The 16,012-nt window shown below is 37.8% G+C and overlaps 1 protein-coding gene across 10 annotated transcripts in view; it reads left to right on the forward strand.

Annotated features, from left to right (window-relative positions):
* Positions 1 to 16,012, forward strand: part of LOC124134705 (titin homolog) — a 171,274-nt gene that overhangs the window by 54,336 nt on the left and 100,926 nt on the right. For 8 of the 10 annotated variants that reach the window (XM_048381983.1, XM_048381987.1, XM_048381988.1 and 5 more), the window contains 2 exons: positions 2,414 to 2,580; positions 7,689 to 7,802. In XM_048381983.1, coding sequence (XP_048237940.1) covers positions 2,414 to 2,580; positions 7,689 to 7,802 — 281 coding nt within the window. The remainder of the gene's footprint in view (positions 1 to 2,413; positions 2,581 to 7,688; positions 7,803 to 16,012) is intronic. The other 2 variants (XM_048381985.1, XM_048381986.1) reach the window with 1 other exon arrangement.

A 16,012-nucleotide genomic window follows, 5' to 3' on the forward strand; every position in this document is an offset into this window, starting at 1 on the left:
CTTTGGTTAGATTCCCTGTGTGTTGATCTTAATATCAAAGCAGGCATTTCAGAAAAAAATGGCTCCAAATGCCTCATGCTTATCTTAAAGAGGGTAGTCAAGGTTAGGCTTGGGCATATTTCCAGTGACTCAGGCAGACATTGGTTATAAATAATGAAATAATAAAGTATAAATTCTTTCCTTAGCTCTGACCCATTATAACTGATGAACGGATCTGCATCAGGACTGAAGGTTGAATGCTTTCACTTGTTCAATGTACTCATCAACAAAAAACCCCGACTTTTGCTCATCTGAAAAGAGATATTATGATTTTGGGTAATTGAGAAATAAAGAGTTCTCCTGACTGACATTGAATGAAAGACAACATATCCTTCACTTCATTGGATGAGGGAATGAAAAGAGGTCGAGATGCAGCCCCTGGGCACTTGAACACATTAATGGGCAGGGTCAAAATGTTTCTTCTGAAACTGGTTTTTCTGGTTCAGGTTTTCTCCACTTTGGGTTTGCAAGACAGAAAAAGTTTCTTGCACCTATTGTCTTGAGATGGATTAGAAACAGGCAGGCAGTATTGACATGAGTTTAAGGTTCTTTTTTTCCAATCCCTTCTCTTTAGTGATAAGAGAGGACAATGTAGACACATTTTATGGATAACAATTTTTTAAATTATTTTACTGTAAAAGAAATTATCAAAAATGAAAAATATGAAGTTGTTATCCGCAACCGACAATAAATTGAAATGTCAGTCTAAGGTTGTGCCAGTTGTGCAAGTGGCATGACACAAACATTCATGTATTGATTCCATTCATAGTTTACAGTCTGTGACCTTTGGGTATCTGGATAGGAAATGTTCTCTTGGGATTGCAGAATATGTATTCATCAGGTGACCTGAGAAATGAGAAAAACAAACACACACACACACACACACACACACACGCACATGCACACGCACACACACACAGACAGCAATGCACAGAGCCACACACACACACAATGTAATTAAAATCATCTCTTAGTTCTTGCTATGGCTAAACAAAGATCTGGAGACATCCCATTCTGGATCACGTCAGACTGACCTTTCGTGAACTTTGACCAACCAGTGGAATGACTGACAAGAAGTCAACATTAGCCAATCAAAAGGCAGCTTTCTTGTGCTTTATGGCACTAGTTTCAAACTGGCGACTACATTTCGAACCATATTTTGACAAATTCTCAATTCAAAATTTGAAAACTGAACAAAAGAAATTATGGAAAAGCCAAAAGATGGGCTAGATTGTATGGATTCAGTCCTAAAGCCCATAACTGTCATTTGGAATACACTGCGCTAGAACTTATGAGGTGGCACGATTAGAAAACACATTCAGATTGTCACTTTCCTGATCTTGAAAGCTACACTCTGATTGGTCGGATTAAAGGTCGTTCAGACGTGACCTGTAATGGGATGTCCTCAGATCTTTGTTTAGTAGTAGCGAGAATTAAGCTCTGATTTTACTGAAATTGAAATTGTGACAGAGCCTCGTGGACATCTGTTCTACACAATGTTTCAATATAAAGCAACGGTATGGTTCACACAAAAATCAAGCACAGTGTATGGTTCATTTGATTTCCATGCCTCATTTCATTACTTGTCCAAGACACGCTCCCTATGTATTGGCCGCGTGACTCCATAGGTGGTTAAAGAATGTAGTGTACATGCATCCCCATGAAGTATTGACAATGGAAGGTCTGGTGATTCAGTTTTTGAAATATCAGGTTGTTCCCCTCATGGGGGTTCACCCATCATATTTGGTTTCAAAATAATCAATTTGAAAAGTTTGGTAAAGTTCATCATCAAGTGTCAGCCCTCTTGGGAGAATCACATTGTAAAGTGTGTGTGGTTAATATTGCAGTCAAATCAAGCATGGTATTGAGCCACAATAGTGCACTACTATAAGGATGGCCTTGTGGTCTAAGGTTACAAAACTCACTGTGCATCCCTTTGTGGTGCCAGGATCTTCTGATTAGGGGTTAAAAGTGCCCCAGTTAAGATCCTTGGTCATGTTCAAGGGTTAATTTCACTGAAGGGACAATCATCAACGACTTCCATCATTCTTTGTTAAAATGTTGTTTAAACTGTGAAAAACCCCAAATCATTCACTCAATACCTCTAATTTTGTTTTTGTTTTGTTTATCAGTTTTCCAGCTCTATGACTGCAGGCAGTAAATAATCACGTCTAAACGAGACAAACCAGTGATTAATATTATGAGCAACATACCTCTCCATGGGGTACAATGATTCACAATCCACCAAGTAACAAAGCCTGACCACCCAATCCATAAACCACCTCATACAACAAGCATAGACTACTTGGGACCAATTCTAACCCCGAATCCTCACTGGGGTCAAGATTGCTGACATATGTTTCATTATTTGCAGGGAACTGAAGCTACAGTCATGTGAATGGTTCTACTGCCATGTGAGCCAGCGCTTCAAGCGTTTCGGCAGCGCCAAGGTGGTGAGGTCCCTGTACAAGAGGAAGGGAGGAAGCCAGTGTAAGTCGATGCTGCAGCCAACAGAGTTAGAAACAATCCCAGCTAGTGGATGTAAGTTTGGCCAACATTTTATTCCCTCCTGCATCCTCTGGTTCTATGCATGATGCAAACTGCATGGGGCATCTTTTTAGTTGGAGACATTTTTTTCTTCTTCTGATTTTAGTTTTCAGGTGAGTCTCTTTTGTTTCCTTATTTTGTTGCTGTCTGTTTTGTTGCATTTGTTTCAAATGTCAAGGTTCCAAATCTTGTGTGTTAGAGTGGCATTGGGATAGATAAATTCATAAAGGTACCGGTATTGTCACAATATGTTCGTGGACCCCGTTTTCACAAAATGATCTTAGCACTAAGGTGATCGTAACTCCCATGGTTTAATACAGACCTACAACAAGTGTAGCGCAAAAGTGACATACTGTGACATAGATTTACGACGATCGTAGTGCTAAGGTGATTGTAACTATCACTTTGTGGAACCAGACTCTAGTGCCTAAAGTGCACATTTACAAATAATAATTTATTTGTAAACCACACAAAGTGAATGATTAATTTTCTTTCACAAAAGTAATCTAGACAGATATGTAAACTGAACGTAGGTAATTCACAGTATGGTTCCTTAAACAAAGGGAGGGATTCAGAATTTAAATTGGATGTAATCGAGTTCAAAGATAAAGATGGAGGCACTTTCTTGATTACATATGTTTATGGCATTTGACTTTGTTGTTGGTTTACTTTTAGAAAAATCAATCAAACTGAGCCCCACCCATGTTGATGTCAATTTCGAAACATTAAAGAAATATTTTTTTAAAAAGGCTCTGTACAACCCACACATCCTGAACCAAACTCTTTCTCCTTTTATTAGTGTGATATCTACGTAGGAGTTGCAATACACAAACATGTCAAAGCAATCGACATGGATAATAGTCGTTCTTTTCCCACTGACCTTGTTAGACATTTGTCATTATTCTGAAATGTGTCTGTCTTTCAAGGAATATTGACTTAAATAAAAGTCATTGTGACCACATTGGATCAGGAGGATCAATATCTTTATTGGCCGATCAGCTGTGTGTATCTATCAGTGGAATTATTTATGTCAGTGTTAAGACACTTCAGATGACAGCTGCAGTATTGTACATTTCAGAAACCCAGTCGTACATTTCATAAGCGGCGTTGTACATTTCATAAGCGTAGTTGTACATTTCACTGAGCTATTGAAGCAGGCTTTCTTCAGTCACTAAATCATACCAGTATCGAGTCTTAGCGTGAGTCACTCCCGGACCAGTAGGTGATATGGAGAAATGTTTAATCAAGATTTATTGATGACCACCTTATTAATAAAATGGTATTGATGGTAGGTTTAGGAGTTGCATCTTTATTGAGTTGAAGTGTATCACTTTATGTTTGCGTTCTGGTAAAATGAGTTGACATTCAAGGAGAATCCTGCCTGATGTTCTGTCAGATAAACTTAAGTTAGCTGTAGTTGAATGTGTATTCTTTGCATGATGTAATAATTGTGTGGGTGTTGAATGTAATCTTTGCATGGTGTAATCGTTGGGTGGGTGGGTGTTGGATGTACTCTTTGCATGGTGTAATAGTAGGGTAGGTGTTGAATGTACTATTTGCATGATGCAATAGTAGTGTAGGTGTTGAATGTACTATTTGCATGGTGTAATAGTAGGGTAGGTGTTGTATGTACTTGATACATTGTGTAATAGTAGGGTAGGTGTTGTATGTACTTGATACATTGTGTAATAGTAGGGTAGGTGTTGTATGTACTTGATACATTGTGTAATAGTAGGGTAGTGTTGTATGTACTTGATACATTGTGTAATAGTAGGGTAGGTGTTGTATGTACTCGATACATTGTGTAATAGTAGGGTAGGTGTTGTATGTACTTGATACATTGTGTAATAGTAGGGTAGTGTTGTATGTACTTGATACATTGTGTAATAGTAGGGTAGTGTTGTATGTACTTGATACATTGTGTAATAGTAGGGTAGGTCTTGTATGTACTTGATACATTGTGTAATAGTAGGGTAGTGTTGTATGTACTTGATACATTGTGTAATAGTAGGGTAGGTGTTGTATGTACTCGATACATTGTGTAATAGTAGGGTAGGTGTTGTATGTACTTGATACATTGTGTAATAGTAGGGTAGGTCTTGTATGTACTTGATACATTGTGTAATAGTAGGGTAGGTGTTGTATGTACTTGATACATTGTGTAATAGTAGGGTAGTGTTGTATGTACTTGATACATTGTGTAATAGTAGGGTAGGTGTTGAATGTACTTGATACATTGTGTAATAGTAGGGTAGGTCTTGTATGGACTTGATACATTGTGTAATAGTAGGGTAGGTGTTGTATGTACTCGATACATTGTGTAATAGTAGGGTAGGTGTTGTATGTACTTGATACATTGTGTAATAGTAGGGTAGTGTTGTATGTACTCGATACATTGTGTAATAGTAGGGTAGGTGTTGAATGTACTTGATACATTGTGTAATAGTAGGGTAGGTGTTGTATGTACTTGATACATTGTGTAATAGTAGGGTAGTGTTGTATGTACTCGATACATTGTGTAATAGTAGGGTAGGTGTTGAATGTACTTGATACATGGTGTAATAGTAGGGTAGGTCTTGTACGTACTCGATACATTGTGTAATAGTAGGGTAGGTGTTGTATGTACTCGATACATTGTGTAATAGTAGGGTAGGTCTTGTACGTACTCGATACATTGTGTAATAGTAGGGTAGGTCTTGTACGTACTCGATACATTGTGTAATAGTTATAATACAGTTTTGCTTGATGCATCACAAGAGCATGAACATAATCCAGAGTTTTATTTTACCTAACTGAGTTATCAGAAAGATTACAGGGTCATTTAATACCTTGTTATTTTATTATTGATAGTCATTGACAGCAACTCTTCCGGAAGCCTTTCTGTTTTTGTTTTTTTACAAATCAATATCGTTGCATGCTTAGCAACATGAAATATGCATTGTAAACGAGGCTTGGAAAGTGGCAAAAATTCACCTTTGTGCATTAACTTGTGTGGGATCTGTGTGGTAATTGTATGAAATATTCACTACAAACACATAATACTGCACACGCTCAACGTATGTGTGTGGGCAAAATCAGAGTGAAAGTAATGAATTTATATTTTTCACTGCGGGATACAATTGTATCCATGTTTTTGTCTTGGACTTATGATATCTAACACAGAAAATATCGGTATGGTTAGAGATAGTGATTCTGTTCAGATTCATGTGCTGCTTATTGTGTACAGGGTGGGGTGGGGTGGGTTTGGGGTGGGGAGGTCTGTCAGGTAGACCCGGGGTCGATTCCCGAAATGGATACAATGTGTGAAGCCCATTTAAAGTGTCCCCCACCGTGATATTGCTGGTATATTGCTAAAACCTCGCTCACTATAGTGTATGGTTGATAGGGGATCTACCAACAAACATAATGAGCTCTGTATATGTGTGTGTGTTACCTCCCTTGATTTGTTGATTTGGGTTGGGGGGGGGTGTACTTTTAGAATACATGTACTGTCCACATTTTTTCTTGACTTATTTTTCTAAAACATGTTAAAATGTTTCTTCTTTTCTATTCTTTACGGCTTTGATTTCTGACCACTCCAATAAAGGAATATAGATATATTTCAGTCATGTAGTTTCTTCTGATTTTAAGATTAATTGAGTCATTTTTAGTAATGTTTACAGTAAGCTAAGAATTTATTTTCTTTTTAGTCCCTCTTAGGTTGTATTTTAGGAAAACATTCTGTCTTTGTAGGAAGGGTATGTGGGTGTGTTCTACAAAATACTTGAACAGCCACATCAATGATTGTTTTAAGCCAACAATGAAAAGGAGCAAATTGCCATCAGGCTATCACAAAAAAGAATATTCTGTCTTTAATTAAAAACAAATTCTTGAAACTACCAAAACATGTTATTTCAAATCTTTTCAGTGTCAATATATTGTGAGTGATAGTATTTTTTTAATAATCACAGTTATCCAGATATTGTAAATAAATACATTTTTAGATTTATTGCAAAATAATAATTCGAAAGTATTCATTAAAATTTTTGTCAAGTACAGTGGTCCCTCGCTACAGTGCTACCAATGGGGTCCAAATAATTGGTGGGCGTTATAGACAATGAGCCGTTTAACTGAGGCCGAGGCGGGGGAGCGCACTCGGCCAATCTCACGATCTTCGCCTTGTCTCGCACATTGCAATGATACAAGTTGTTAACCGTTCATAGTGTAAAAATATATATCCATTATGTTTTCGCTGTTTGTTATTATTTACAAGCCTTAACTGTCACATTCAATGTGAATGTAGTCTACTTACATGAAAATATCGATCGATAATGGTAGTAACAGACGCTATGAGTGAAGAGCCAATCACAATTCATGACACAAGTACAGAGTGATTCAGTGGCATTGATTGGTCATGTTGCTTAAAATACGGAAAACGAGAGTTTTGACTAGCACTACGCACATTCATACACATTCATGCAAATATAGATACACATTCAAGCCAGATTAATTGGTTTGATACAGTTACTTGATCCGAATCAAAAGGAATGACCGCCGTGTTGTGACAGCAACTACATGTGAGTTGACAGTGTCGCCTCAAATTGGATTGCCCACTAATTAAGAAAATAAACTTCGCTTGTGGTTCTCTTTTATTGCATGAATGCGCTTCTAAGATCAAAGGATGTATAGTGTGAAAAGTTAACTAGTAGAACAATCATATTTCCGGGACTTGCCGCAGATGTTTTCAAAAAGATTATTAGAACTCCATTCAGCGATAAACGGTTGATTATGCAATGAGAAGCGTAATGTGCAAATGAACAACGAACAACAATACAATCATGTCTGTGTAAAACTCTCAGTATTAAAAGTGTACATAAATTTTGGGAGTCATGCGATACCGCGCGTAGTAACCGAGGTAGCGCTTTATCGAAGAGCCAAATAGCGAGGGATCACTGTACTTATATGTATGGTATGCATACCAAATCAACCATAGTATTCATATTATCTAGCAAACTTAATTTTCACTTACAATTTGCAAAGTTACATTTTTGTAATAATTTTCATGAAGGTTTACAAATGTATTGGGTATTGTCACAATTGACCCATTTCAACTTTTATTACAGCCGACAGTGAGCTGGACAGTGGTTATGACCCCTCCCAGTTCAACTCACTCCAACAGTCCCCTGTCAGGAAGCGCCCCCCTCTCAAGGGTGTCTTCGATGCATTTGATGATGAAGGTATGTGTGCTCCATCTTACAGTGATTAGTTTCCCTTCAGTCCTTTACCTTGTTCACTTAAAACTTGTGGGTGATGGGTGAGTCTTGTGGTTAAAGCGTTTGCTCGTCACACTGAAGGCCTGGGTTTGATTCCCCAAATGGGTACAGTGTGTGAGGCCTATTTCTGGTGTGCCTCCTGTGATATTGCTGGAATATTGCAAAAAGGGGGATAAAACCAACACACTCACTCACTCAAATCTTGTGGAATTGTCTGCTGCTGAGACGCCTGGTGAAGACCTCAGAGATGCAGGTAAGAATTGTTGGTAGATGTAGAATGAGTGCCAAGAAGTCCAAATCCTGCATCCTTGTAAGGATTCCTGGTTAGAACGTGTCCTCAGCAAGCAATGCTGGTTGGATGAGGCTGCTTAATGAGGCCATTTAATGAGGCTATTTAATGAGGCTATTTAATGGATCGGCTGGTCACACTCGATGAGTTGAATCGTGATAAGGTGACGCCAACTTCAAGTCACGCATGAGCTGAACGATGTAACATTTGAGGAGACAAAATGTTACAGTTGACTCACCCTGTAGGGATTCCGGGTTAGAATCGATGCCCAGCAACCTATGCTTGTCATTTGAGGACACAAAATGTTACAGTTGACTCACCCTGTAGGGATTCCGGGTTAGAATCGATGCCCAGCAACCTATGCTTGTCATTTGAGGACACAAAATGTTACAGTTGACTCACCCTGTAGGGATTCCGGGTTAGAATCGATGCCCAGCAACCTGTGCTTGTCATTTGAGGACACAAAATGTTACAGTTGACTCACCCTGTAGGGATTCCGGGTTAGAATCGATGCCCAGCAACCTATGCTTGTCATTTGAGGAGACAAAATGTTACAGTTGACAGGCCTGGTGACTGTGTGACATACATGCTCATAATATTAACTGGTTTGTCTGGTCCAGATTGGATTATTTTCAGGCTGGAATATTGCTATCTGTGGAGTTAAACACAAGACAAGACAAACCATTATTATACATTTTAGGCAATATTTGGTGGAAAGGATTGTTTAATCCAAAAACATGTTTCTCCACCTGAACACATTTGGAATCTCATAATGCTAAAACAATTGAATCCTTTTATCTAGCAATCAGAACCATTAACTAACTTTCCATGCATTATTAAGCCCAGTGAACATCTATTTCATTATTGTCAATCAGCGTATCCTGGTAAGGCATTTCTATTTGATTTGTTGACACTGTAAGTTGATAATTATCATCTGTCTACTGTCATCACACTTCAGTTTGATGAAGAAACAAGAACTCAACTCTCTTCCAATTGGGGCGGTCGGGTAGCCTAGTGGTTAAAGCGTTTGCTCGTTACACCAAAGACCCGGGTTCGATTCCCAACATGGGTACAATGTGTGAAGCCCATTTCTGGTGTACCCCGCCGTGATATTGCTGGAATATTGCTAAAAGCGACGTAAAACCATACTCACTCACTCACTCACTCACTCTCCTAATATATGTGACCTGTCAAGATCCAGGTAGAGAATAGGTCTTCAGCAACCCATTCTTGCCGTAACAGGCGACTATGCTTGTTGTAAGGGATGACTAACAGGATCGGGTGGTCAGGCTGCATGTCATCGTATCCAAATTGCATAGATCGATGATCATGATACTATTATCAGTGACCACATAGCTGTGACAAAAAAAATCAAAACGCAAAATGAAATTTTAAGTGTCATAACCTATCTAACTTATAATCAGAGACTATGCTTGTCGTATGAGGCGACTAACGGGATTGGGTGGTCAGGCTCGCTGACTTGGTTGATGCATGTCATTGTTTCCCAATTGCGTGGATCGATGCTCATGATATCAATCACTGGCTTGTCTGGTCCAGACCTGATTATTTACAGACCGCCATCATATAGCTGGAATATTGCTGAGTGCAGCATTAAACAACAAACAACCTAATGTACGTCGCTATATAAGTGCAATAATCTTGAATGCGGTGTTTAACCCCATTTCACCTCACCTTTCCTCTTCTAATGTATTGATTACTAGTCTTGAAATGTCCTAAATGTGAATGATTGGCCCAGAATGGAGGTGTCTTGATTTACAAGGTTTTATTGTTTGAAAACCTAAACTGAGTGACCTGATGATTCCAACAGAAATTGATCCAGAACATTTCTTATGATATTGTTACTGTTTACATTATTATGACTATCATGATCATGAACTGTTAATACTGGATTTGAAACTGATTTTGAAATAGAGACAAAGACTACAACCTTTTTGAAATCTGGTTACATTTATTTCCTTGTCTCATAAGGAAAATATTTCTCCTCTGAATCATAACATACTGTAATGCAATATAATCAGAAACATGCACTAGTTGAGTATATTAGAATTGGTGAGATACGACAAGGACCTATTTTAGCCTGCTAGATACGCTAGAAATGAACAAAACTTTTGACAGTTTACAGATGTTTCATTTGAATGAGTATGAGACTCTATTTTTTCACATTGGGTTAAAATTTGTCAAAACTGCTGAGTTTGGACGTTTTCAAATATTCAAATATTCAAACATTTTGGGCAATCTGATTGGAAATGAAGACTATAAACACATGGGCGGATACAAAGGGGGGGGGGGGGGGGGGGTGCACACACACCCTTTTTATTTCGAAAAAAATCTTTATTTCTGTATAAATTACCACCAAAGACAATAAATAGATCTTAATTGTGCACCCCCCCTTTTCAAAAAAACTTAATCTGCCCATGAAACATATTGTGAACATTCATCTGGCCTCATGGATGTACTGGTAGCCAGAGTTACATTTTGTTCTGAACTCCAACCATTTTCATAACTTCAGCACATTGGTCTGTGTTTTCTGACAACTGTCTTTGCTGTTGAACAGGAGTGCTACAAGAGTTATTTCCCTTGATCTGTTTTGTTGTCATGAGTTAATTGGTGGAGGCAGTGTAAAATGTTTGACTTATGACTGTTGTGTTTGACAAGATAGTGTCATAAATGGTTTCTATGTTTTGGGGAAATATTATTCAGTGTTAATAGCTGACAGCAAACAGTATATGCTCCAAAAGAGATTTAATGGGAATTTTTGTTTCAACTGTCTAATAATGATTGGTGTTGCATGCTTGTGTAAGGGAGATAACTCTTCCTGTCTTCAGAAAGAAAAATCAATTCCCATAAGCTTGAAAAATAACTTTATTCTTCTGTGCTTATGTGAATATCAAACTAACTGGAAAAGCTGTGTTAATTAACCAAATTCTAATTCTATTTTAAACCAGTGGACAGATATAATTTTGTATGTTATCATGGATTTGCGTCAGGCACTTTTTGTGTTTTTTACTATTTTTTTTACAGATAAAGTCACATTTTTTATGTTTAAGGTGTGAAAGCAGAATTCTTAGGCAAATGTGCCCATGGATTCTGAAAATCTTTGAAAGTTGAACCAATTTAGTTCAACCTCTCCCGGTGAACAAATATTTATTTGTTATGTTTTCCCTCTCATTTGTTTTGTTAAATCTAAAAGTCGGGAAATTATCAACACTGTTTGAATATAATCGAGTTTGTTTTACCAGTCTCCTAAACCAACTTTACAGATTTTTTATGCTGTCTCACCGCCATAAGCACAAATGTATAAAAAAAAATACCGAAAAAGTTTAAGAATTATTAAAAACATTTGAAACAAAACATCCTAGACTGCAGTTTTTGAAGCAGAGACAAAATATTGACCCTTGATTGTGATGTGTGCAATCAAAGCCTGATGTACAATGGCTGTAAAGTTGCAGACACTAGTTCCCTAATATCAACATTTACAAGTACCCAGAACTGAATTTAAATCTCTGACATCATTTACTCCATGTAGTTTACACTCATAGTGACAAAACTGTATTTAAAATAGAAATTGTGGCATTTAGGCTTGAAATGTTCAACATTGTTAATACCGCAGCTTGAGGTGGAAACAATTTGCATTTAAATTCAAGATCTATTCTTGTGCGTGAAGGAATTTCTGTTCTCTAGTTCATTTAAAATGTCAATGACAAGGCTATTTTTTTGCCGAGAGACTTGCATTTTTTTACCGTTTTTGCTGCCTTCGACGAGTGTCATTTGGAAATTCTATTTAAACGCCTCTGCACGAAGTGTGGGGATTGTTAATTGTTTGTATAATGTTGTTTTGACGAGTTTTTTCGGGCTGAACGCATAGTGTAGATGTAATTTGTTAATCTGGTGCAGACTACGTGACAGGCTCGGTAAACTGACAACATTCTGAGGGAAACGAACCCTGCTGCTGCTGATTGACTTTTTGTACGATTCTGGCTTCCTGATGTTGATGTATATTGTGTGAAAAAACATGGTTGTCTTATGTCACCTGGTATCAAAATTATTATATGTCATGAGTAGGAACAGGATTTGATCTCAGTTGGCTTACGCACTTCATTGACTCAATTAGCTACTAGATTGAATCAATTGGTTGATTTACTTAATAAATTGACTTAATTAATTCATTGAATTGACCAGTTGATTGACATAATTGATCAGCTTAACCAGTAGATTGACTCATTTAGTTGATGAACTGAACAAGTAGATTGACTGAATTAGTTGATTGGCGGAACAAGTAGATTGACTGAATTAGTTGATTGGCGGAACAAGTAGATTGACTGAATTAGTTGATTGGCGGAACAAGTAGATTCACTGAATTAGTTGATTGGCGGAACAAGTAGATTCACTCATTTAGTTGATTGACAACTAGTTTTAACTGGCTTAATTAGTTGATTTGTGTAACTAGTTGATTGTCACTTTGTAATCCCTCTGAAACCTCTTTGTTTGTCAGCTTGCTCAACTTTAACATATGTCAAAATATTATCATGTAATGGATGCTTCCCATCTTCATGTTTGGAAGAGACTGTCTTGCATCAAGCAGGAAACACACGACCCAGCCCAGTGGAAGGCGGTACATGACCCAGAGTCGTGTAACATTATGTATAGGGTCTGTACCAACACCAGGGTGTTCCTCCCCCCTGTTTGCCAACAGTGTTTGACGAGACCGGGACAAGGGGCTATCTCCTCTTGACAAGGGTGGATGACCACTTGTTGGTGTGACTGGTCCGAACACTTGAAGAAAGAGGGTGCTAGAGATTTATTCTGAAGGGAGATTTATTCTGAAGGGGGATTTTCGAGGGGAAGAGGATAATTACAGGTGTGAAAATAAAGGTGTGAAGTCTTTTTGGTTAAGAGGGTAGGGTGTAATGTACATGTAATATGGAAAACTTCCCTTTGAAGTTATCTCCCTTGGTCTGTCTGGTTTGCTGAAGATTCAAGTCACTGTTCTTTTTGCAGTCTATTTTATCTGTGACATTGATGTTTTCACAAAAAGAAAAGAAAACCTTTCAGTTATAATTGCCATGGATTTTTGCATGGATCACCAGACTAATATCAAGGATTAACAACGACTACATCAGATATCCCAGAATGCTTTCATTGTTTCTAGGTTTGTCAGCACCAGACCCGTGCTCATGGTATCCACCTAAGTAGGTGTAACTGAAATACTGTTTAAATCATCACTAAAACCAAACTTACTCATGACATCAGCTCTGGGCTGCACTTACACTTGATGATGTTGGAGATTTTATGACTGCTTCCAGTTGAGCTGATTTCACCAGGCGCACATGCACTGCGTTTTGCTGTTATATGCGCTCAGATTACTTGATGAAAGATGCTTTGGATGTTATCACTGTTAAAAACCCCAAAGAGTAGCAAATTACATCTTTTATAATTGGGATGACTGTTTTTTACCTCAAACCTTTTATGTTAAAAAAATAAACTATTATCGCAAACTTGTTTTTATTAAATAATTTTGTTATTGTATTTTTTGTTGCATATTTCCATTTATTCTTTTCAGGAACTACAATTGTAAATTGCTCTTTTTTATTTTTTATTATATTGTTCTCCAAATGTTGTGAAGAAAAATATAGAAATCAGGAAATCACCAATCCATTCAAACAACCCAGAATCTTTAACATAATACCCAACTTCAGTGCAAAAATATCAACTAGGGGATATGGGGAAATCTATCTGACCTATCCATCAGTATGAGTGAGTCTGGCCACAATCATTGATTTACATACCTCACAAAGAAGTTGTATCTAGGACGAGGGGAAATTGTTTCCTCTTTGAAAAGAATAGCCACACTTAATACTATAAAAATAGTTGAGACCAAATAGGTTTCAAATTTATCAAACATACAAGCTAAAGGTTAAAACTAATCCTCACATCTTGAACCTCCTCCCTGGTCATAGTGTGGGTCGTTCTCTCAGCTTCCATTCAAGCATAGTCAGGGATGCTGACGAATTCGACACAGGTTACCTGAAGCTTGTGTGTTTGCTAAGAGGGAAGTGACGAAAAGAAGGCAAACACAGAAAGTAACTACGAAAAAATAAGAATATTTTCGCAGGGAGGTGTGTGTATTGATTTTTATCACTCGGTCCGCAAAGTTCACAGGTCCAGGTAGAGCTAACATTAACGAGGGCAAAGCCAGAATTAGTAAAACAGGATTTGCTAGTTTTCATGTTCACTTTGTAGTAGGATAGGAAAGTTTCGCCATGCATGATGCTCCAGCCTTACAGCTGTTTACAGCATTTAGGTTACAGAATGGAAAGGCCAGGGGTCAGTCCTGCTTCAGACTTGTTTGATCTTGAGCTGGTCAGCAACAAAGAATGATGGTGTCGTGTCAATTTCAGAAACTTGGTTGAAATGTAGGACTCGTTAGTATTTGTTCGAACGTGTGTGAGGCCGGGAGATAGTCTTAGACCTTTGCTGTTAATGTCTGGCTTGCATAATAATGAAACAACCAGGATGGCAGTAATTTAAGCCATTAAGGGTAGTTTCATTTGTTTTCTTGTTTGTGAAATTTTGTATTGATAGTTATTACAATTAGTGGGGCGTTCGGGTAGCCTAGTGGTTAAAGCGTTCGCTTGTCACGCCGAAGACCCGGGTTCAAATCCCAACATGGGTACAATGTGTGAAGCCCATTTCTGGTGTCCCCCGCCGTGATATTGCTGGAATATTGCTAAAAGCGGCATAAAACCAAACTCACTCACTCACTATTACAATTAGTTACTTTTGTATTGAGTGGACAGTTTTGTTGGGTGCAAATAGTTTATGACAGGCCACTGTGAGGATTAACAAGGCAGCATTGATTCAAAGATTGGTATTATCTTGAAAAGTTGAAGGAGCTATTTGCATTTGTATGTCATCTGACCCATAGTATTGAACAGTTTTTCTTATGTCAAATACTTGTTAATCTGTTAATTTAAGTCTAAATTATTTTTGAAAGTGACATTGCTACATATTTGTATGAGCATTCTATGTACAAAAAAAGAAGTGGATGGCCACACAACATAATTGACTCTGAAGTATTTCAAGTCTGTTTACCCAAGTAAGCCCTGTAAGTGTGTGTGTGGGAAGTCTACCTCGTCAGTGAGTCATAGGTATCCAGGAGCTGGGCCGATGTTGGGTACAGCGGTATACTGTGACCAGATGCACTGTTTACTGTATGACATCAGAGTAAATGTAAACATGGGTATCAGTTGTGGATAATGTTCGTTGAGTGACTTTTCAGCTGCTCCAGTGACAAAGATTGACATTGTAAAAAATATTTTAAGATTTTATATTTTTTGAAAATTTGTAGTAAATTGACTTTAATTCACTGATAATATGTTGTTCTTTTTTTATACCACACTATATTCCAGCTTATGACAGTAGACTGGAATAATTGTCTGGATCAGACAACCAATGATTGATATTATGAGCGATGTCCCATGCCTTTGAAGTCTGATGACATGCAACCAAGTCATGGAGTCTGACTATGCGACAAGCATATGTTGTTTGGAAATTTACTCTAATGTGGATTCCCCGCAGGGTTCTCTGATTATATTGTTTGTATTGTTTGTTGTTTAATGCTGCACTTAGCAATATTCCAGCTATATGACAGACTGTAAATAATCAAGTCTGGACCTGACAATCCAGCAATTGATATGAGCATCGATCTACGCAAATGGGAAACAATGACATGCATCAACCAAGTCAGCGAGCCTGACCACCCGATCCCGTTAGTCGCCTCATACGACAAGCATAGTCTCTGATTATAAGTTAGATAGGTTATAACACTTGAAATTTCATTTTGAGTTTTGAGTTTTTTTTGTCA

This window comes from Haliotis rufescens, unplaced genomic scaffold (genome assembly GCF_023055435.1).
Source record: "Haliotis rufescens isolate VD_foot unplaced genomic scaffold, xgHalRufe1.0.p SCAF_4, whole genome shotgun sequence".
NCBI lineage: Eukaryota > Metazoa > Mollusca > Gastropoda > Lepetellida > Haliotidae > Haliotis > Haliotis rufescens.